The 24490-nt window shown below is 32.6% G+C and overlaps 1 protein-coding gene across 1 annotated transcript; it reads left to right on the top strand.

The window, feature by feature from the left end:
• LOC130638489 (integrator complex subunit 3-like) lies at positions 1-24490 on the top strand. Its single transcript, XM_057447007.1, has 30 exons — positions 1-462; positions 734-817; positions 1036-1119; positions 1910-2023; positions 2542-2626; positions 2818-2884; positions 4170-4311; positions 4405-4463; positions 5428-5498; positions 6071-6216; positions 6603-6746; positions 7181-7268; positions 7535-7614; positions 7700-7791; positions 8317-8414; positions 8566-8792; positions 9840-10024; positions 10226-10283; positions 10370-10473; positions 16735-16779; positions 18278-18397; positions 19172-19265; positions 19818-19946; positions 20496-20571; positions 20854-21016; positions 21414-21587; positions 22322-22431; positions 22736-22811; positions 23209-23362; positions 24090-24490. The coding sequence occupies exons 1-30, from the start codon at positions 379-381 to the stop codon at positions 24213-24215; spliced, it is 3279 nt and encodes a 1092-aa protein (XP_057302990.1). The 5' UTR covers positions 1-378; the 3' UTR covers positions 24216-24490.

The raw sequence follows: 24490 nt of genomic DNA, 5'->3' as shown, positions 1-24490 counted from the left end.
TTCGCAGTATTCAGGTTCTTTTCTTGATCGATGCTTGTAGTTGCAGAAGCTGGAGGATGTTCTTTTGTTGGAAATATTTCTTTGATGCATTTCCAAAACTTTGCCGGGCTTTTACAATTCTCGTGTAGAAGATCCTTGTGGTATTTCTGTTTTGCTTGTTTCACTTTGTTGTTACAAGAATTTTAAAGTCTTTTGTAAGTCGACCAGTCACATTCATTTTTCGATTTTCTCGCTTTGCGAAGCAACTTGTCCCTTGTGTTCATGAGCGCTTTCAAATCATTAGTAAGCCATGGACAGGACCTACCCTTGACACGTTTTGTAAAACAGTTGAGTAATAAAAGTTTCCTGTGACATATTATAGGTTAGTGCAAAAATTACATGGATTCTGTTGAAGCTCAAAAGCTGTGGAAACCAAAATTATTTAGCTGCACTGTGTTACAACCTAAAGATGAGTTGGAAGATGTAAGTAAATGTGAAAAATGGAATTTGTTCTAGCATTCTTGATTTATATCCTTTTTATTTGCCTTATTTTAATATGTCATTAACGGTTTGGAAAACACTCAAGTTTTTGTTTATGTTTATGTTTATGTTCGACCCTTTGGTTACTTGAATAAGTGATATAATTTTCAGCACATTTGGTTGACCCCATGATTCCTTATTTCCAATTCTTAGGTGAATCTGCTGTTAAGTTTTGAAAAGGATCTATATATTTCACAATGTTCTTCTATTTCAGCGATTAGATAAATGTCATGTGGTTGTTATTAACTTGGTATCAGGCTCATCTGAAAGGGAAAACCATGATGCATTAAATCAAGCGGTAAGGTTGTATTACAGTGATGTTTATCTTTTTTTACACACATAAAATATGTGTAGAATCTAAGAAAAGATGAAGTTTACTAAACAACTGCTTTTCAAATTATATTTAATTTTATAATCTTCAGTTAGTCAATTCTGCTCCTGTCAAATCTTTTGCGCATGCAAATTATATAAATATTTTGCAAAATATTACTAAATTTTGTTGTAAACTTTTATTAGGTATGTAAGGGAATGAAAGAGCATGAGGAGATATCCCTGGGTTTGCTGTACACAATATTAACTGAACAAGAAAATGCACCTAAGGTATTTTGACTACTAAAATTTTTCAAGGCAGGTAACATTTTCTGGACTTAAGTAACTGTAATTTAAGTAAATGTAATTTTAATAGTCTTGGGATTAGTTTGTTTTTGTCTTTTATATGTCTGTTTTTATATTTTATTGTATATATACAACACATTTGAGATTTGAATTTTAAACCGTTTTTTTGTTGTACATTGATAAGACTTAGAAAGGAAGTCTTCTCTTCATTTTATAAGGAAGTGTGGCCATTTTTAAGTTTCATAGGATCGTTTTAATAATAATAACAAAGATCGTTTTGCTGCATCAAAATTTGATTGTATGAAGCTTAAACAATACCATATTCTACTCTAAAACTATCAAAATGCAATCATACAAAGCTTAAACAATGCCATGTTTTATTTTATTTTATAAAATCATCCAATGATCGTATGGTGGTTAAACAATGCCGTATTTTGTTCTAAAATCATCAAAACACAATCGTATGGAACTTAAAACAAAGTTATACTGTGTTTAACATATACACTTCTTCAGCAAAAAAAACTGAGAAAAAATAATCTTAATTTTCGCATATTACTTTTTAATATTTAATTCGAAACCTGTAAAATATGGCATTTGGCATGATTTATTGTTTTTGCATTATTTTATATATATAGCAGAGCTTCAAAACATACCCAAGTCTGACTCATACTGAGAGCCATTCCTAGATAATATTTTTTTAGATCGGGCCACAGCTTGACAATGTCTTAAGGATGACAATTGGTAAAAAATAATTTGGTTAATTTTTTTGTTTCAGGCATATCGAGATTTATCTTTTGTATCAAGAGATGGATTAGCTTTGGTTGGTAATAAAGTTCAACAAATATTGACCGAAAAATTTCAGCGATTGTTAGATTCACCAAAAGCACAGGTAAAGTGTAAATTTATAAAAAAAATTAGGACAAAGATACTGGTTAAAAAGAACATGATACTTTACTATGAACACAACGTAACTATGCAAAGTTGGTCCTAGACCACTGCAGCTTTTGATCATAATCATTACTCATGATCATTCTTCTTTCTTGTTTGAAATATGTTTTCTTATTTACAGAGAAACGGACTGAATTTAAATTTTCACTGATAAGGAGTTTAGTCTATTTTTTTTATTATTTATTATTACGTAATTTCATTATAATTTCCGCATAATTTCTGTATAAAAAAATCGTTGCAGTTATAAACTTTAGTGTGATCATATCAACTGGGATTGGTGAAAGCTATCAAACATGGATATGTCCAAATAATTTGTTTGTCATTTGGGCTCATCCTTTTTCAAATACTAACTGGAAATAATATGTAAAAAGTGCTTAATATTTAGATATATTTTCAGATGAATAAAGGTGGAAAATAAATATAATAAAATACTTAAAACCTTTTATATCTGTTTATTAGTGTTTGTGGTTAATTGGCGAGATGATGAAAAACCAAGTACAGAATCTTGAAATGACTATTCACATTCTCCTGCGTCAAATAGCTGGTACGATTTTTATTTTTAATTGTTTCGGGTGACAATTAATAACATGCTCTCGAATACAGCTGTACACATAAAAAATTATGTTAAGAAATATGGACATTAAACTATGTTGACTTGTAAAATGTAATGGGTTTGGCTTGCACTTCAATCTTTTGGAGTTTATTGTGCTGAAATTGTATTAATTGACTTTATAGGTGGTGATCACAGTCCTGCAAATATATGGTTAGTTGAAAATGTATTAAAGCTGATGAAAGCTAACAGGTTAGTATGAGCAAGTGCGAACACACAAACACAAGGCTTGCAAGAATAAATGTTTAATTTTGAAGTTTGATTACCAAAACCAATCCTTTCAAATCACATCAAGTTCTGTAATATTTAAATATTTTATATAGTTTTACAGTTTTATACCAAAGGTGTATTTTATTTCTGTCATCCAGAAAAAGTAACAGGTTTAGTTTTCGATTTTGCATGAAATTGGGGGTTGGCTCAAATAAAGGAAAAATTACAAAGATGAAAACCTAAACATTTTATCACTGCTGCGTAAGGAAGGAATCATCAAAGCAGTGGTAGTCAAATATGATAAATCATATTTATCCAGAAACGAAATGAAACTTGCACTCTTTTTTGATTGGCTATTTTAAAAGGATAACATAATGAATATTGGTAAGTAGTACCTGCAATATAAAATAAAAAGTTAATTTAACAACTAGGATAGCATCAAACTTCAAATTTTGCAAGGATCTTCACACAACTCGCACTTTATGCTCCATCCCCCCTCCCTTCACACCTCCAAAGTCCACTTCCAAGGCTAATAGGTTCAAATTAAGAAGGCCACATACTCTACTAAAAAACGATTGTGTTTGTCACAACCACTTAGATCTGATAGCAAGAGCGCAAAGGGTTTGTTTTGGATGAATGAATGTGTAAAACTATGCCTGATGGGTCTGGACATCACTTACCTTTAGGTCTGTATTTGGCAGACAAGATAATACGTCTGTATATTCTAAGCAGTATGGGAAGCAGAAAAAAACTGGTACAGAAGTTGTATCACTAATAAATAGCAGCAAATAGCAGCAAAAAACTAAATCCAAAGTAATTTTTTAGCATTTGCAACTGGCATTTATTTTACAGCATGCTCAACTATATTCAAGCCCTCTTTTTAATATGTAAAACATATCCAGAAACTCATCATAAAAGACCAATATTTAACATAACAAGAACCAGATCCTTTAGGAAACCATTAGAAAAAACATTTAAAATAGTTAAATCATGGAATTTTTTTAACGAAAGGAATTTTACAGGTGTTGGAGATTTCAAGGCACAAAAAGTATAAGAGAGTGAAAATATTAAAATACCACAAAAGTAAGAGGCACAGAAAAATAAGTGATTGAATTTCATATCAGTAATACAAAAGATTTTGAGAAACCTGAGTATTCATGTATTTTTATTAAATTAATCATTTAAACATTAAAACAGGGCAAGAGAAACTAATACGAATATCATGTTATTTTAGTGAATAACATTTATTCTTGTGTTTTGTTTTTAGACCATGGCTGGAAAAGAATCCTGGCTCCTTACAATTGGTTATTTACACGTATCTTCGCATAATTGAGGATCATGAGGGCCCTCGCTTTAAAGTTTTACGGCAATCAGAAGTAGATTTTTGCGTTACGCTAATAAGAGATAGGGTAAGTTTTGAAAATCTTGTTTTAACTGAGGATTTTATAAATTGTTTTTTTTTTTATTTGCACAATATATTATTTTTTTCAATGTGTACTTAGTTTGGTGATTGTTTACAAATTGGTCGAGATTTTGTTCGTCTTCTTCAGAATGTGTTCAGGTATTTTTAATTTTTTTACGGGTTTTTTTTCACAGTTTATATTTGATATGTGCATTGTAACTGTAGTTTCAGTTTTATAAAAACTTGTTTTTTAAAGTTACCATAAATGACTTAATTTACATTAATGCCTGAATAAATGACCAGGGAAAACCGAAATAAAATTAAGTAGCCATTAATTCTGATGTACAAATTTTACAATCTAGTTATATTTGAGTTATAATTAACGTTTGTGCATCAGCTCCTTTATTCATCTATTATATGTATTTCTTGGAATAGAACAAGTATGCAACAGGGTCCACCAGCCTTAATCTCTCTATCTCATCCCATTCACTTTTTGAAAAAGGAAAGAAAAAGCTAGCAGTATTACAAGCACCTGGACTTGACAAATATAAAATGCTTGATTGTGTGATTATTATAAAATTACCTCTAAATATATGCCCATGCTCAAATAAATTCCCAGTGAATTAAATGAAAGTCTATGGTAAATTAGTTGGTTGCGTTTCTCTGTAAACCAAATTCATTAGGTACTAGTTATTAGGTACTAATTCATTAGGTACTAGTCATATGTTACTTGAAAAGATTTGTGGCAAAAAAAATCATGATACATGGTATATACTTTATATCTGCGGGAAATATTGACAGCACATGTAAATAATTTTGTGTATGTAAGGAAGTAGGGTACTATAACCTTTCTTGCTTAAAGAAACCAAAGTGTTATTACATGTTATTGCATGATATTACATGCATATTACATGTTATTTTCCTGATTTATCAATTCTTGTGTCTGTCGTAGAACAATCAATTTATCAACTTATCAATACTTCATCGCAAAATATTAACACCTTTAGAACCTAAAAACTGGAAAATATGACTCTGCGATCCTGAAAACCATTATTCATTTAAGTTATTCTGTGAATAAAAACTGAAGTCAATATGATTTGTAAAAAGGTTTATATTCTTTCAGAATTCCAGAATTTACAAAATTGTGGAAGGACATGTTGTTTCGACCGAAATCTCTATCATCGCAATTTACAGGTAATTAATTATCGGCTGATGTTGTAAATACACATGCTGTCTCGTTGTTTAAAATCATATAAACAGGTTTACAAACCTTCTGTAAAGCTGCAATTGATGATTTTTTGTTAAGTTATTTCAATCTTATCTGAATGTATTATGGGGACAGTTGGTTATCGCCACTGCTGTGCATTTTAATAATTACTACTTTTGCCTAAAATAAATTTGGATTCTCCAAAAACTGTTCTGATACCTTGTATTTTGTTTGGAAAAAATTTTCAAATGCTATATAATAAAACTGTTAAAAATGTATATTGTTTTAAATGATGATATTGTGCAACAGAATGTCTTTTGTTGATATTTGTTTATAGCTGACACAATGGTTATTCACACAAACTCAAACAATCACTGTACCACAACAAAATTTAAGATTTGAAAAATAATGTTTTGCTTTGAAATGTACTAACTTTTTAAAATTTTGGCATTTTTTTAAAGAATTAATTTAAGTGAACAATCATTAAAACTATTGTGTGTTTTAAAACTTAGCGAATTTTTTTACCAAATTGGATCTTTATTCAATTTTATAATTTTAGGATTACCACAGCTGTTGAATACACGGACCTCTCGGAAATTTTTGGCCAGTCGAATGACAATTGACATGGAAAACAAATTAGCATTTCTTGCGTTGAAAGTGAAATTTGGATTACAAAAACGCTATCAGGACTGGTTTTTTCGACAGGTAAATTAAAATTAATTTTGTAAAAAGGGAAGGGATAGGGAATTAAAAAAAAAAAACACAAATCAGAGTTTATAAATATAGCATTAATTTATGATTTGCTGTTAATAAGGAGCTTTGTGGTAGAGCGTTTGTCTTGAGTTCAAACCCTGGCTGAGTCATGCCAGAGACTTTAAAAGTGTGAATCGATCATTTCTGCTTATTGTTCAGCAAAAGAATACAATTAATATTTCATTTCAAATAATGTGTGCTTGTGAGCAAAACTTTGACTTTTTGCCATATTTCAACATGATTTAATTCTAAAATTTGTATTATATTTAAACTCTAACCATCATTATGGAACAAAGTCTTCATTGTTTTCATCCCTTTTTCTGTTTTTTTATCCTCAGTATTTATCAAATGCAGAAAGTCAAACCTTACTACCAGATATTGTTAGGTTCATATGTGGTGTGATACACCCACCTAATGAAATTCTAGCATCCGATGTTATCCCTCGATGGGCTATTCTTGGCTGGTTATACACCGCATGTCAAGTAAGCATATTTGCAACTCCTTCATCTTCATTTTGTTACCATTAAAATTTGTTTTGTAAAGTGGTGAACACTTTGCGTTTTAATAAAATTGCACAACAGGGGTTATTCAAATGTTTCTGTAATAATAGCAGCTGTCTGTTTGTCTTTTCGCAAAATGGTACAGCAGTAGCGAGACACCAAAATGTACAGTATATATAGGACTGGTAAAGCCATAAATTTATTTACAGGCCATCAACTAGTGTTTTAATATTGTTAAAAAAAGATTATATAAATTATATCATGTTTAAAATGGCTTTTTTTGTTTAAGTATATGTTTAAGTATATGCTAATTTTTTAAATAACGGTATCCACTTGACTTGACTCTAAAGCAAAGTTTCTGTCCTAAAAATATATCTTTATATCTGTTAAATTGAATTACTATGTTTTTTCTGCAGAATCCAGTCACTCAAACAAATATGAAACTTGCACTCTTTTTTGATTGGCTATTTTTTCAAGGTGAAAAGGATAACATAATGAATATCGGTAAGTAGTACCTGCAATATAAAATAAAAAGTTAATCAGTGATACTTTGATTCATTGTGGCTGAAGCAACTGTTTCATGACCTTTTCTGTTAATCATGTATTTCAATTTCACAGTGCCACTTGTTGTATCTCCCACCTTCATGCACACACTTATTTTAAAACTCATTTTCGTGACCTATGATTTTTGAGCTAAAAAACAGATTAACTATTGCATATATTTATTTAAATAAAGATTATTTTACATATGTTTGCGTTTACATCTTTAGAACCAGCTATGCTGCTGATGCATAATTCCGTTCGCACACATCCAAATATAACATATAGCCTTTTGGATTTCATCTGTCGGGTAAATGCTAATCTTTGCATTGCGATTTTTAATGCCCACATCTTTCTTTTTACTAACTCGTAGTTCTGGAACTATATTTTTTTAGATGTCAAAACATTATTCACTTCAATTTTCTAATTTAACGAAGCAAGGTTTATTTAACTCGTTCAAGAGTATTCTGGACAAAAGAGTCGTAAGGTGATTTGTTTTCAATTTTAAATTAAATTGAGGCAGCAAATGAGCTTTAGATTGGTTAGCAAAAAGTCTTTTTAAATTTGATTTTAGTTAAGTCGTATCAGTCCCTTTAAATTTAAAATCATAAGTACTATAAAGGTAACTTTTAAGATTTTGATTACTTTTTTTCTATTTTTGTTCTGTGACACTCTAAATTTACAATAATAAAATACATCAGCAATTAATAATTATTTACGCAAAATAATTAAGAGGGACTTTCTTAACAAATAGAGAATTTTTAAAAGATTTTAAAGAGACTTTTATTAAGCCTAAAGCTCCACTGCATAGTTTAACATTGTTTATCACCTCTGATTCTATGTCAAGCAGGACTTATTTAAGAATACTGGACAGGAGAGTCAAGGTTCTTTGTTTATATGTCTTACTTAACCTTTGAAAAAAACAACTTTTTATGTCTTCTTACTTTGTTTCCTGTTCTCATTGTACACATTATTCAATCTCGCACAATCCTTGTGTAATTGATTTATTTAGTTCATTAAGTCCAGTTCTTAAGAGTAGTCGCATGGATAAAGAATTAAAGATGTTGATCAGTGAAACTTTACCATCTTTTGTTGTTGTCGATCGATCTGGTAAGTCTTTAGCGATATCTTCAGAATTTGCCCAAAAGATTTTTGCAACAAATATACATTGTGAAGATTTTTTTGTGTCTTTCAATACTTTGAAAAACAATGTTGTTTTCTTATCTATTCACTTTTTAATGCGATGTTGTCTGATATTTAGCAACATCGACATCTGACGAATCTTCATCAACCACTCCTCCACAATCACCAACTATAGATCCATCCAAAGATTTTTCACTTAACTTAAACGAACAAGCATCAGGTGGATTATCAATTGTTGAGATTGCAGACGAGAGTAGTACAGATGAAGCTGTGTTTTCTGATGAGGATGATGACGACAAAGCAGCTCCACCACCACCACCACCACCTCCTGATAAAAAAGAAAAGGTTGAATTTTTTGTATTCGTGCATGGGGGTGACCGAAAATAATGGTCTTAATTTTACTCAACCTACTAGAAATTTTCTTTTCTTGGAAACAAAAAGAAAAGAAAACTACATAAAATTAAGAAAATTGAGAAAAAGAAAGCTTTTTCAAGAATGTTCATATCAGTAATTTTTCATCTATAAAAATATACATTTGAATATCACAAGTAGTGTTCCAAATGGATCCTAGACTAAAATACCCTTGTGTATGGTAATGACTTCATTCGACACCTAATGGTTCTGTTAGAAAGCTTTTTCAAGAATGTTCATATCAGTAATTTGTCATCTATAAAAATATACATTTGAATATCACAAGTAGTGTTCCAAATGGATCCTAGACTAAAATACCCTTGTGTATGGTAATGACTTCATTCGACACCTTATGGTTCTGTTCAAAATATTAGACCATTTCAGAGGCTGCAGCTGTTTATTTTTTAAAAAAGTGAGTCCTAAGTAGGACAAATAAAGAATACAATTTTTTTAAGTCTATTTAAACCTTTAATAACCTATTGGCCAGTAAATTTACACAGTTTTCTGGACACATTTGTATTTTTCGATAAATTTTGGATACAACATAAACTAGGAGAGGTAAGCAAGGATTGCCAGTGGCACATATTTTTCCACCTAACAACAGACAGCAAAAAAAGATCCATCTATAAAAGAGAGTAGTGACTAGTACTTTTTATATTTGGTGATTTTGCCGATTCTGTCTGTTAAAAATTCAGCATGAAAATAGGACTGACATCACATGAAATTGTCTAGTTGAGCAATTGCTGTGCTTTTATAGCCTGCGTACCATACATCGCAGCACTCTTATTGATACTAGTACCAATAGGATCAAAAGACGCTATCCTGTGTATGCAATCTTTTTATCAATAAATTCTGGGTAAATAAATAGTAACAATAATATTTATATGAAACTTGCAATATCGGTCGGAAATTGTTTTACAAGCTCTGTTTTTCCTTATGATTTTTCTTCTACTTATATTGTCATTTTGTTATAATAATTAGGTCGCTTCCATACAATCATCATCAACGTCAAATTCTTCTTTTCGTCCAATTGCAATTAAAGAGGAAGATTTTGAGACAAAAGTGGATGAAGGTTTTGTTGGTGATGATGTTACAGAACTGGAAGAATTTCAGAATCTTGACAGCAACTTATTGAAAGATAATCTGTTAAAGTTAAAAAATGAAAAGTAGGTCCATGTTTTGCAATTCACTCTCTGGGATAGCTTTAATTATATCTTCATTTAATTTATTATATTTTGTAAGCACAAGTTCTTTCAATGTTGTTTTGGAAACATGTGCAAATGTTTGAATGTTAAGGAAATCTTCCATAAACAACAATATTTGTTGCATCGTAAATAAAGTTAAAGATTTTAGTTTAACCTTTTCAGAGAGGAATCATCGAAAGCTGAAGCAATGGAAGCCATCATATCAAATATTGAATCCATGGTAACAAAAATTATTTATTGTGAATAAGTCACTGTTGGTTTATGTATATACATTTTTTTATATCTGCAATTTGCATTTTTGTTTAGGGTGATTTTGATGATGAGATAGCATCACCACTATGTGTCTGCTTAGCAAACTGTTTAGCTGATGATTTAGCCTTGCCAGTTTTGCCAGATAGTATAACTGAAAAGTAAGTTTTTAAAGTTGGTACCCCGGAAGGGCAAACAAAATCTAACACCAACACATTTACATGATTTGTATGACCTAAGCAACGAACAAGTCAGAGCAATGATACTCATTTCTTTCATGGGTGAAGTTACAGTTGATTCGGGAAAAAAAGATAGAATCTGTCTTCAACAACAGTTTTCTTAGCTAGTTTACAACTTTGTTAAATGCCTGCCTTGTCCAGCTCAACATTTGATTTTATACTGCCAAGATAGGTCATTAAGGCCTTGTGAATTATGACTCAGTTTGATATGGCCAGACACTTGTTTTACTAAGTTGTGCTGAGCCAAACTCAACTTTTGTTAGTTTAGCTCTACGTCGCACAACTTATAGGACCTTATGAAACTAAGATTGTGTCTTTACACAAAATACGGAACTGTAAATATTAGCAAACACCTGTTTCAGTAATGTAGATTATGCTCATCGTTGTTAATGATGATTTTGCAAAATATTTATAACTAGTCAATAAAGCCCGTGGAAAAATCCACTTAGACAGGATAACAGTAAAAATGAACCGTTATTTAAATTATGATGACGTCAGCTAGGATCTGTCAAGAGACAAAATATTTTTTCTTGGAAATTTGTTTATTTGTTGCTCCTATTGTGTAGAGCTTGAATAGCTGATTAAAATAATGTATAGGAACATTTGTTTTGGACAAACACCTAAGGAGATATAAGGGTTTAAAAATTTTTGCTGACGTCAGCAAAAACGAACAATATGCAAAAAAATTATTTTAGGAAGTTTTTACACCTGTTGCCTTCATCGTATAGATCTCAAAATGCTGATCAAGAAAATGTATTGGATCATGTACTTTTGATAAACGGTTGCAGAGATATTAGGGTTTGAAAGTTTTTTGATGACGTCATCAACCCATCCATTCCGAAACGGATTGTGGCACCCAGGTTTGGGAAACTTACCCAAATTAGTCCTAGGTGGTCCCTAGTTACCCACGCGGGGAAAAATCATTGACGTCACCACCTCGTTTCCAAGTTATTTGGCCTCAAAGTTTTAAGTGCACTGTAATGGCTTCATTAATTTAATATAAGATATTGACGTTAAAATAGTAATATTGACGTTGCGCCGTAGCGGCAGATAATTTAACATTTGAGATATAACTTTTTCGGCGACATCAAAGGAAAATGAACTTATCCACTTTGCCTGTCACAGACACACAGACTTAGCGTATTATTATAGAGACTAGTCGATAAGGCCCGTGGAGAAATCCACTTAGGCAGGAGGAACAATGTAAAAATTGGTTATTTTAGACCTTTTGCTGATGTCAGCAGTGCAGTTACAAAATTTTGTGGCGAAGTTTAGTTTATTCGTTGCCTGTACTGTGGAGAGGTTATAACTCTGGTCAAGAAAATATATATGATCATGAGCTTTTGATAAGCGGTTAGTGAGATATAAGGGTTTCAAACTTTGCTGGCGTCAGCAACGGCCAGTCAAAGCCCCCCCCCCAAAAAATTTTTTTTTAGAAATTTGTATACCTGTTGCCTTCAACTTATAGGTCTTTAAACGCTGATCAAGAAAATGTATAAGATCGTGTACTTTTGACAAAGGGTTACGGATATATTAGGGTTTAAAGGTTTTTTGATGACGTCATCAACCCGTTCATTCCGAAACGGATTCGGGGACCCAGGTTTGGGAAAATTACCCAAACTGGTTCTAGATGGTCCCTAGTTACCCACGCGGTGAAAAAACATTGACGTCACCACCTCGTTTCCAAGTTATTGAGCCTCAAAGTTTTAAGTGCAGTGTAATGGCTTCATTAATTTAATATGGGATATTGACGTTAAATTATTGTTATTGACGTCGCGCCTTAACGTAATAAAATTTAACATTTGAGACTTCAAAGGAAAATGAACACATCCACTTTGCCTGTCACAGACACACAGACAGACACACTTAGCGTATTATTATATAGACGAGAAAAATATATATTATCATGTGCTATCGACGAACGGTTAAGAAGATATAAAGGTTTAACAATTTTGCTGACGTCAGCAAAGTCCCTACAAAAATTTTAAAAAAATTTCTGCACAAATTTGTACAGCCGTTGCATTCATCATATAGATCTTGAAATGCTGATCAAGAAAATGTATAGGAACATGAACTTTTCACAAACGGTTGCAGAGATCTTGGGGTTTGTAGGTTTTGTGATGACGTCATCAACCCGTCCATTCCGAAACGGATTCGGGGACCCAGGTTTGGGAAACTTACCCAAATTGGTCCCAGGTGGTCCCTAGTTACCCACGTAGTGAAGAATCATTGACATCACCACCTCGTTTCCAAGTTATTTGGCCTCAAAGTTTTAGGTGCACTGTAATAGCTTCATTAATTTAATATAAGATATTGACGTTAAAATAGTAATATTGACGTTGCGCCGTAGCGGCAGATAATTTAACATTTGAGATATAACTTTTTCGGCGACATCAAAGGAAAATGAACTTATCCACTTTGCCTGTCACAGACACAAGACACACTTAGCGTATTATTATATAGACTAGTCGATAAGGCCCGTGGAGAAATCCACTTAGTCAGAAGGACAATAAAAAATAGGTTGTTTTAGATTTCTTGCTGACGTCAGCAGTGCAGATACAAAAAAAATTTAGCGAAGTTTAGTGTATTCGTTGCCTGTAATGTGTAGAGGTTAAAACGCTGATGAGAAAAATGTATAGGATCGATGGTTTTCGACGAACGTATAAGGAAATATAGGGGTTTGAAAATCTTGCTGACGTCGGCAAAGACCCGCAAAAACAAACAAAAAAATTCCCAAATTTTATATATCTAATGTCTTTATCGTATAGATCTTTAAACGCTGATCAAGAAAATGTATAGAATCATGTACTTTTGACAAACGGTTGCAGAGATATTAGGATTTGAAGGTTTTTGATGACGTCATTAACCCGTCGATTGCGAAACGGATTCAGGGATCCAGGTTTGGGAAAATCACCCAAATTGGTCCTAGGTGGTCCCTAGTTACCCACGCGGTGAAAAATCATTGACGTCACCACCTCGTTTCCAAGTTATTTGGCCTCAAAGTTTTAGGTGCACTGTAATGGCTTCATTAATTTAATATAGGATATTGACGTTAAAGTAGTGTTATTTTCGTCGCGTCGTAACGTCAGAAAATTTAACATATTAGACATGCATTTTTCGGCAACATCAAAGGAAAATGAAGACATTTGCCTGTCACAGACACACAGACAGACACACCTAGCGTATTATTATAGAGACTAGTCGATAAGGCCCGTGGAGAAATCCACTTAGGCAGAAGGACAATGGGAAAATAGGTTCTTTTAGATGTTTTTCTGACGTTAGCAGTGCATATACAAAAAAATGTTCTTAAAATCTTACACAAAATGTCAAATATCAAATCGCACTAAATCCTCCACACAAATCTTACACAAAATAAAAAAGAACAGCTTGCAAGGTGTAAAATCTAGTTGATAAAAAGTTACAACAACGACACTCAAACATCGACACTCACAACACTAAACTCACAAAACCGACAGTAAGAAGACCGACAGTTACAACACCAACAGTCACAACACGGATAATAACAATGTCAGAAATAACGCATCTCAATTATGTATATACATTTTATAAGTGATTATGTTGAAAACCCTCAGTGTTTTATTCTGAAGTGTCAAAAAGGAGGCCTCCAAGAGTTAGCACAAATCAACAAAAATAAGTTTTTTACACAGTTTAAATATTGTTTTTCCCTTACGCTTATACAAAAATATAAAAAAGCCATAGTTTGGAAAACATCAAATTTAAATCGAGAAAAATCAGTCATTTCAGTTGCATACCATCCTCTCCCACAAAAATTTACACAAAATGTAAAAATCAACCAGTTAAGAACACAAAAATTTTCTCTTTTAGTTCCGTACTGCCCTTTACCAACAATTTTAAACATAAATGTCAAAAAATCAATGAGCAAAGAATAAACTTGAATCAACAAAGATTATGTGAAGAGCTTGAAACACTAATCAAAATAATGTATAGAATCAAGTACAACACTTACAATAATACAGTAATAAAGTCAGAAATAAGACATCTCAAATATTTACTTCGTTGAAAACCTTTAATATTTCAATCAGAAGTGTCAAAAAACATCAAATTTATATCTGGAAAATCATTTATTCGATTACATACTATCCTGTTTCCCAAAAATATATATACACAAATTGTAAAAATTAACAGGTTAAGAACACAAAAAATTTTTCCTTAGTATGATGATCTGTAGTTACCTTTACCAACCATTTTAAACGTGAATGTCAAAAATAAAGAAGGAGTAAATTTGAATCAACAAAGATATTATTTTTGGAAAACAAAGTGCATATACGGTCCGTCCTCACAAAAGTTAACACAAAATGTAAAACAGATCGGTTTTTGAGGAGCACATCCAAATCAACAAAAATCAGTTCATTTAGCATGTTCTATATTGCTATTGTCCATAAATCTTCTACAAAAAGGTTATGAAACACATCAAATTATAGAAAAATCAGGCATGTCATAAAATATAAAATACAAAAAGGTTTTTTCATCATCACCAAACACAGTTATATATTACCACAATTATAAAAATCTTAACAAAAACGTGAAACCATGGAATTTTCTTCCAGCAAAAATGACATCACATACAGTTTAATTCTCCCCAACAAAAGTTTATAATACGAACTATGAAAAAGCTATTAGCTTACACAACAGCCTTCAGTGGAGGCCAATTCTACAAAATTTGTGCTTTCAGTATATTTGCATGTGGTCTTTTTCCCACAAAAAAAAGAAAATTTTAAAAAACAGCAGTTTGCAACACAAACAAAAACACGAACAACCTTACCGAACCGAACAACCATCCTTTCATAAATTAAAATAAAGTCAAAAACCCATGTAAATTTCCAATCAAATGTCTACACCCCCCTGTAAAAATAACCTGGCATTTTACATGTAGGCTGACGAAAGTTAAACAGGATGTCAGAAAAAAAAAACAATAAAAACAAATAAACACGCACGCTTTAAATTCTGGAAAAAAAAAATTCCACTTGTCATATTGCACGTGGTCCCTTTGTAAAGTTTACAGGAAATGCGAAAAGAAATATAAAATACATCTGCAAAAGTTCAAGTCTTTAAAGATTTTGTATCGTGCTCATAAAAGAAAAGAAGTTAAGGAAACTAAGGTAGCTAGCTATAGATAATTAAAAAAAAGGAATAACAATATAAGTCATAGGTTAGAGCTTGCCATGGGATGAGAGGAGCAGGCATTGGAGGCCAACATTAGCTAGCTAACAGTAGCTAAGACCCCCAGTTAAATATACTTAACCTGGGAACACTTAGCTAAAACTAAAGCTAGCTATTTATGCTTAGTAAAACACATATAAAGAGAAACAATAGTAATGTAAAAATAATAACATAACGGTGAGCAGTAAGTTCAACAAACCAAAGTTTTCCGTTTGTTAGTCAGCTAACAGCTTTATGTAGCATTTTGAATTTTAGGACAAACACATTAGTTACGCACCAGGGAATACATTAATTATGCAACAAAAACATAAACAAATATGGCGGCTAGGTTTGTTTTTAAAAAAGCGCTAAAATATAAAACTTCAAGAATTTGAGGCTTTTCTTGGAAAATGCGAGTCTGCTTGCTCCAGTGACATAAAAACTAAACGTCTAAAAACATCAAAGTTCTTACTATTATTGATTTTAAATCCACTTCAAACTCTAGCCTTTATTTTCTATTTCTAACTTTACTACTTTACTTCTAGCTCTAGCTACCACTTCTTAATTCACTTCTTGGACTTTTCTTTGTCTGAATTACTTTTTGCACTTTTTTCAAGACGAAGGGACCGTTCTTTTTTTGTTGTTGTTTTCGGTGTTGAGGGACACCATTTTTGTACAGAAAGCCGTTAAATTTATTTCACCAAATCAAGTTGATCCATTTTGATCACGTGATGTAAACAAAGTAAACCTGCTAGCAAAATGGATATAACTTTTTCGGAGATTTGAAAGGAAATTTCGGCTACATCAAAGGAAAATGAACACATCCACTTTGCCTGTCACAGACAGACGGACACACTTAGCGTATTATTATAAGAGATCCTTGTTTTGAACTCAGCCTGAACGAAGTAGATCAAGCAAAGACAGACATGAGTTCCTTTTTCTAACATGGTAACATACTATGCATCATACCAACAAAAATGAAGATTCTTCTTTTATTTATAGAACAATTGAGGGAAGTTTAGAAAGACCTCAATATGCTATTTTCAGGTGAGAATTTATTATGATATGTTTTAACGAACACCAAAAAGAGCTTGTTGTGTGCATCATTCAGATTTGAACGTTTATGTCTGAGGATTTGATAAAACGGAAATTAAGCCTTCATGTAAAGTTTTGATGTTAATTTTCAAAAGATTTTGATGCAGTCACTGTTACCTAATTATGGCTCTCTGGCTGTATAAATTTAGGTGCTATTGTGGAGAACATGACTCCAATAACCCTCTTTCTTATGTTGTTCTGCAAAGTCTAGTTTTATGGACACAAACGCTATTAAGAATCAATTTGTATTATACAACTGGATTCTTAGTAGCGTTTGTGTCCATAAAGGTAACAGTTGCATTTGTATTATTCAGACATGCTTGAAAGGACCTAAAAAATTATCCTATTTTCCAATGATTTCAGGAAATCCTAAAAAACACATGCGTATATTGTTGCTATTAAAAATTTGAAAATTTGGCTATTTATAATGTGATTTGACTTTTTCATAATATGCGATTTGATTTGATTTGATTTGAGTTTTTGCGATATGACTTTTCTTGGTTCTGTGCTACAAAAAAATAACAGAGACAAAGTGCGCTACAATCATGGGCAAAGTATAATGACAAAGGTTGGCTACTTTCGAATTTAGCCTCCACAAATGATCGTTGTTTTTATATTAGAGTCTTGTATTATATATTAGTTCACTTGTCTATGTTCACAGCGGACTTGAAACCTCAGATCTTTTGGTTGTTAAATCATACTCTTAAAACATGCTAGTTGTTACTAACGTCAGCACAATCATTTTTCCTGTATTTCGCAACTTTTTTCCGAGATGTGAATTATTTCATGGTGCAGGTGCGGTGAGAAATCCCACTAGCAAATTTTACACGCTATCTACCTAGCCTACGTGTGCGCAAAAGTGACTCTTTTGTCTGTGTTTAAAAAAATGTCGAAAAACTGCCTTTGTGTTATTTTGTCAATGATTGTAGTGGTGTTTGTGCATTACTTTTATAAAAGTGTGCTCTATGTATATTCAAGTATCCAATTTTGATTTTTTTTTGATAATGTATGGTCAAGAATACTAGTGAAATCTTTGCACTTTTTTTTGTACCCTGATTTGTGTGTCTCTTGTAAATTCTAAAAATGACGTTTTGCGTTTTCACTAAATTGTTTAGAGATTTAAAGTATTGGGTTGTTACGGAGAGGATTGTGGAAATTTAGAGAATTTTTTACATTAGCAAAAAATGTAATTTCTGGCTATTTTTATGACTAAACACAAAAAACTGCACTAAAGAAGTTGCTTTGGTATTTCCGTCAGCATTTGCAGAGTTCTAGTCGTAATAGATCATCTGCAGTTTACTTTTGGTGGTAATCATATAAAGCAGTCCACATAATCAGGTAGAAGTTCATACCTGTATGTGGTAATAGAAAACTTCGCTGAATTGTAATAATCATTCTTTTTGTTGTTGTTCTTGCTGATCTAAGTATGTATTTATATATTATTTTGCAGAGCTATATGTTCACTTTCAAAGAATGATGTAAATCGAGAAAATCTGTATGTCCTATTGAATGGTATTCATGAAATAGATGAAAAAATTGGATATCATTTTCTGTATTTTCTGAAGGCTTGGTAAGAGAAGAATATGCATGTGATATTTTTAGCCTTTCTAATTGATGTTGGACTCTGGCTATTGCCGATAAGAATGTTAGCAAAAATTCTTGATTCAAGAAACGAATAAGACAAAAAAGTGTTTGTGACTTTCATTGTTGATAGTGCTGATAAGTTATTTTTACGTTGCTAAGAATAGAAATGTATGTATAGAGGAGTGCATATTTCTGCAAATTGAATTAAACAGGCTGTATTTTACTATATAAGGTTCTCGAATTCCTTAAATTTTTTTGCAATGTTTTAAAAAAACGAAAAGACAGTCTATACCATCATGCTTCGAGTAAACGCCCCTCTCCTATTAAACGCCCCTCTCCTATTAATCGCCCCTCCCCTCGATTTCTGTTTTCTGTTTTTTTTAATAATTGCTGTAATAGAGTTTAGCGTTTATTCGAAACACCTGTTAAAAAACTCTGCTTTGTTATTTTATTTCATTAATAAGGATAAGAAAATGTTGATTACTGTGGCAGTTGTCATATTGTTGTTGTATTACTGTACATTATTTTGTTCAGAAACTAGGCTTTATATTATCTCAAGCCTAATTTTGTACTTACCAGTTCTCATACATGCGTTTAACATGCACTTCTGTAACGACAGCTAACTGTGTACAGTCCAGATAGTAAATGTTTTTGCTATTCTTTGCCAGTAATTGATGTTTTTATGATTCGCTACACGTGCTCCTTAGTCATTTTGATTTGGGCAACATTGAAAGTTTTTATGTTTTTCAATTCTTTTTAGTTACAATGACCCAGAAAAGTTTTCTGTGTATGAAGATTACGTTAGCTATTTTAAAGATCGAACATTAAAGACAGTACTCACGCAAGATATGAAGGTAAGTTGTTATATAATAGATAGGGCAATGTAGAAATGTAGAATATTGAATGTTAAATGTATAAGTGATATTGATGGTGAAAGTACTGATTTATTTTTACATAACTTATTTTTTCTTAACATATTTAAGTATAACATTACATAAATATATAACTGATATCTTAATGGATACTTTTGATTCTTCTTTTTATTGTCATTCCTCATGTTTTTTCCGACATCTTGGGCTTGATGTTTCTAGAAAACTATAAATTATATTATATTAATAGTTCTGATAATATTTTTGTTTACTGTTTAATACGAAATAAATTTCAAATTCCCGACTTATAACATTTTAGGCTTTACGTCTTGGCTAAAAAAATGCGCCAAAATTTTGTACTTCTTTTTACTGTCTCTTCTTTTCTGTAACGTTTCTAACTACAGCATTATCATAGTTTTAACGGTTCCAAGAATTTCTTGACATTTGAGAGGTCTAAGTTTTTAATCTGCAGAAATACTGTTTTTTTTAGTTTGTAGTTCAGCGCATTTTTTTTAGAAATCACCTTGTAATTTTTAGGCATGTTATGAATACGATCCTGCATTGTTTATGTATCTTATTGAAATGATATTTAAACACTTCCATGAAGTTGCTGTTGGCAACAAGGAAATTATAAAAATGCTAGTTGCTACAGTTCACCCAAACGAGGTAAGATGTTGATAAACATTATTGGTATACAAAGCATGCATCTGGTGATCACAAGTCATGGAAAAGTCTTGTTCTTTTGATTACTGTCATTTCAATGCCGTAGGAAGGATTTTTTTGGAGGCTTAGATTTAGTGTCTCCGCAAGAGTCGTGGTTTTGGCGAATGGAACGATTTATAATATTGGCACATTTACATTGCTGGAAAAAGCTATGAAATCCAAAAAAATTGTATGTATGGTTTGTACAAACAGTATGTCAAAATGTGAAAGAAAACAATATTCTTTTTTTGTATTTTTTTAAAAAAATTGGGGGGCTTGCCCCCCGGTTCCTACGGCATTGGTAGCTATTTTATTCTCATAGTTTTTATGCGTTTTTCCTAAGTAACTAAACAATAGTTTAGACAAAGTGAAAAATGTTGATTATTTGTATAAAAAAGGTTGTATGGCGTGTAATGTTACATACAGAAGTACCAGAGAAGAGTGTACAGGCCTTAATGTCAGAATACATTAATTTTGTTTTGCGTCTATTTTTCTTGTTTTTCAATGTCATAGATGAACGCGATTTTGAGTGGCATTTTACTTGAAGACCTGTCAATAATCGGTGAGAATCAAGTCGGCGGCTTGTTAGGTGAGTTGCAACTGGACTTTTTTTCTTTGTTAAATGCGCTTGGGCTGTTTATATGAGAGGCGGGAAGGACGTTTGCCGGGGTGATTTTTGTTTCGCCTTTATTTGGAGGAAGTGTTAAAGGATGTTTTTTTCTTCTTTACATTGAAATATGCAAAACTTATCTCGTTCGTCTCGGGACGGTGTGTTTATATGGAAAAAAAATGTTTGGCCAGCCTATATATATAAAAAGTGTACCCAACAAGATTTTGTATTTTCTTGTACTTGTTTCTACTTTCTATGTAGAGGCGTCATTGGAGTGGACTGCATTTGAGCAATCTTGTTTATGGCAACTTATCAATGCTGAAGAGACTCCTATTGAAATGTTGATTGGTATCTTACCAGAACTGAAAGCCAAAAAGCATGCAGAATCGCTCAATCAATTGCTTCTACAACTCAGAGCAGAAAGGTTCTTTTTAATTCAAATGAAATGTTGTCCTGTTATGGGTTTTATATAATAGCCGTGTGACTGGTTTGTTCAGTCAAGACTTCAGAAAAGATCCCCTCTAAACCTTGCTGTTCTGTTTTATGCGCTCTGCGTTTTGAAAGAATATTCTGTAGAATTAACTCGGCATCTACTACACTCTTTTGTTCGTACTTCTTATAGAAGGGTAGCTGGGTGGTTGCTTCTTTACACTTCTCTACACTTTTTTGTGGTAATTGCTCATTAGACTTGAAAATTTTGTTAGGTCAACTAGACACTGTTTCATACGCTTGTACATACGTGTTTGTATAATGACATCTCTGCGCCAACTGTCCGTGTGCATTCCTTTCTGTATGTTTCCAATTGATATTTGTTTTTTAAGCCCTCAGATGGAGATCATCAAACCAGTGTTATGTATGGATGTTGAAGGGAGTGGGAAAAACTTCAGTTTGTGTCTGTTTAAAACGTGGTGTCATTCAGAAGCACGTGAATTAGCTCATGTCTTGGCGCAACTACTCACAAAACCAAACCCTACTGTGAAGAAGAGACAAGGAAAGTATGTTTTGATACCTTTACTTTGAAACTACTTTTTTAGATGATTTTTTTGTCATTGCACATCCGTTTGTTCATTCCCAACAGAGAATGTTTCGCCCCGATCGGACCTCCGATCATGACAGGCGAATAAAATCCGTGTATATCGTATTGAAGAGAAGCTACTTTGCGCATCACTAACATACTGCCTGACAGTGAGTGAGATTCGATCCGCGGTCTCCAGAACTTGGAGCCGCAGCCGAACCCACAACACTACGTGCGACAATATGTTAGTGATGCACGCAGTTAGCTTAACCGGATAGTGTATATGTAGTTTTTTATCATTGTAGCTCTGCGGATATTTGCCCGTCATGAGCGGATGTCTGATCGGGGTTAAACATTCTCTGTTGGGAATGAACAAACGGACGCGCAAAGTAGATTCCCTTCAATATGACTTCAACATGCTTCTTTTGTTCTGTTGTGGAGTTGCGTAATTGCAGTGGATTCCCGCTCATACTAACTTTGAATAGATAAACCTTAAATGCCTTGCAATATGAATATTTACAAAAAGATTTCTACATTGTCTCATAGTAATAACTCACTGTGTGTGCGCCTTTTTGATTGGACAATAAAGCGAAAATTATGACAAAATAAAACAACACTGAAAAAGAACCGAAAATGACATTTTTTTAGGAATAACGAACGTATACGGTCATTTTTTTTTATAAAACCATTATTTTCATTTTTTTTTTCATTTAGTTCATCAACTCGTCACAATCCTACGTTGAATCAAATTGTTCTCCATTTAAATCAATTTTACAAACATCTACAAAGTTCGGAAAAAGACAGCAAAAGCAAAGATATGTCGCGTGAGAACTTATATGTTGTATTCCCCCATTTCACTTAATTTTGGTTCCTATCTGATTTTTTAAGGGGTAAAATCGAAATTATTCCCTAAATTACATTTGCGCACAATATTTTTGAGCTTTAAGTAAACCCATTTCTTCTGCCGCATATTAAGTACTTCGGCTGCTTAAAAATGTGACATAATTTTCCTTGATATCCTTATTTTTGTCCCTTATTTCAATCGTAGTCACCAGTTCATAATCACGCTTTTAAGGTCTTCAATACGCTTTGTTATGTTTCCACATTTAACTGTTTTGTTGCATTTAGTGTTCAAATACGAGTCTCTTCGATACGCACTTACACAAGCTAAAAAGAATGTCACAGACCAGGACATCAAGACCAAGTATGGCTCGTTTAATGCATAATGCATAGCATTTTTTACGCTTATTACATTTGCTAGAACGATTTTTAGTATCCATCGTAACTAAGTGGGCACCATGTTTAGAATTTTCGGCTGACGTCAACTTGTGATGGTAAAATTAGTTTCTGGTAGATTAGGTACCACAGATTTTGATTATAGCTTCTAACGTGGTTAAGCTGTTCTTTGGCGAGGGTGTTTAGAAAACACTGTTCTGTTTTGTCACTTGTATTTTTGAGTTTTTATTTGTATATATATATTTTAAAAGAATATATATATTTCTATGCCAAACACAAAGCTTAGATTTACCTACTTCTTTAACTAATGAAATGGCAGCCAAACTTTTTTTGCCATTACTAATTTAACTTTTTCTCTTCCACAGATGTAAGCCTTTATTTGCGGAATTCACCGAGCTACCTACACGGTCAAATCGTAAGCGCAAAAATCAGCGAGTTACTCGAAGTCGAAGAGGTGGTCGAGTTAGGAAAGAGGAGTCATCAGAAGAATCTGAAAGTGATGACGAGGACGAAGATGAGGTAATTTTGTGTTAAACGTGGTCACACAAACAGAAGACAAACTTAGTAGTGATATTCGCTTAAATTTTTGAAGTTTAAACGATTGTGAAAGTAGAGGGAAAATTAAGGGAATAAAAAACACTAACTTGAACGTTACGTGACCAAATTTCTGGTCGGCCATTAATATCTTTTACCAACTATCGAATTTTACCGTCCAACCATTTTTACCAATGCGAATTTTTGCTTTTGCTTTTTTTAGCAAAATTAATAACCAAAATTTTAACGATATTTATCAGTTTGAATTTTTAGTTGAAATGGTTACCGTATTTTCTCTTTTTAGCGCCCTGGGCGCTAATGTAAAAAATTGAATTACAGGGTGCGGCGCTAATTAGTGGGCGGCGCTAATAAAATAATTTTCAAAATCAAAAATTTAGGTTTGTTTTTTTCTCTCTGTCTTCAACTTCAAACCATAACACAACATAATAACATACTACACAATGTGAATAAGATCATCCTCATCGTCATTCTAATCCACCAAAAGGAATTCTTCTGTATTTTCTGCAACGTTTTTAAACAGGTTATTCGTAAGGGTTGAAGTAACAGTTGTTGCTTCAATAACCTAGCACCATGGTGTTTTTTTAAGGCCCAGCGCTAATTGGATGAAATACGGTATATAAATAGAAGGTTCTGTTACAAACAAACGCGATTTGGGGAATTTTGGAAAATATACCTGTAAATATTCGTTTAGGAGAGTGACGAAGATAGCGAAGAAGAGGAAGAAGAAGAAGTAGTGGAAACAAAAACAAAAGGACGACCGCCTTCAAAGAAACGAAGAAAAGCCTCGAAAAACCTTTCATCAGACGAAGAAGATTGAATAAAGAAGTTTTTAGAGTCGACTCGATTACTACAAGTATCTCGATAACTACCAGTATCTCATTAAATCTGTGAAATTACGCCGTTGCAAAAGTGGCTTGAAAACGCGGATATCGATGCAAAGTTGACACTTGTTGTGACGAGTAGTTATCGGTTAAGGCGTTGTAATGAAACAGTGCACTCGAAATATTTCGCCGTCGGAAGTGATCACGTTTAGATACAAAAACAATAAAAATGTATATCTTGTATCTAGAGGAAGTATTGTTTAATGCTGTG

Source organism: Hydractinia symbiolongicarpus, chromosome 1, assembly GCF_029227915.1.
Source record: "Hydractinia symbiolongicarpus strain clone_291-10 chromosome 1, HSymV2.1, whole genome shotgun sequence".
NCBI lineage: Eukaryota > Metazoa > Cnidaria > Hydrozoa > Anthoathecata > Hydractiniidae > Hydractinia > Hydractinia symbiolongicarpus.
Note: the sequence above shows the minus strand (reverse complement) of the source record. Positions and strands in the feature narration are given on the sequence as shown.

Coding starts and splice junctions, on each gene's coding strand:
- LOC130638489 (XM_057447007.1), top strand. CDS start 379: ATGGATTCTGTTGAAGCTCAAAAGCTGTGGAAACCAAAATTATTTAGC. Junction 4,464..5,427: donor CTTCTTCAGAATGTGTTCAG/GTATTTTTAATT, acceptor ATATTCTTTCAG/AATTCCAGAATTTACAAAAT. Junction 8,793..9,839: donor CTCCTGATAAAAAAGAAAAG/GTTGAATTTTTT, acceptor TATAATAATTAG/GTCGCTTCCATACAATCATC.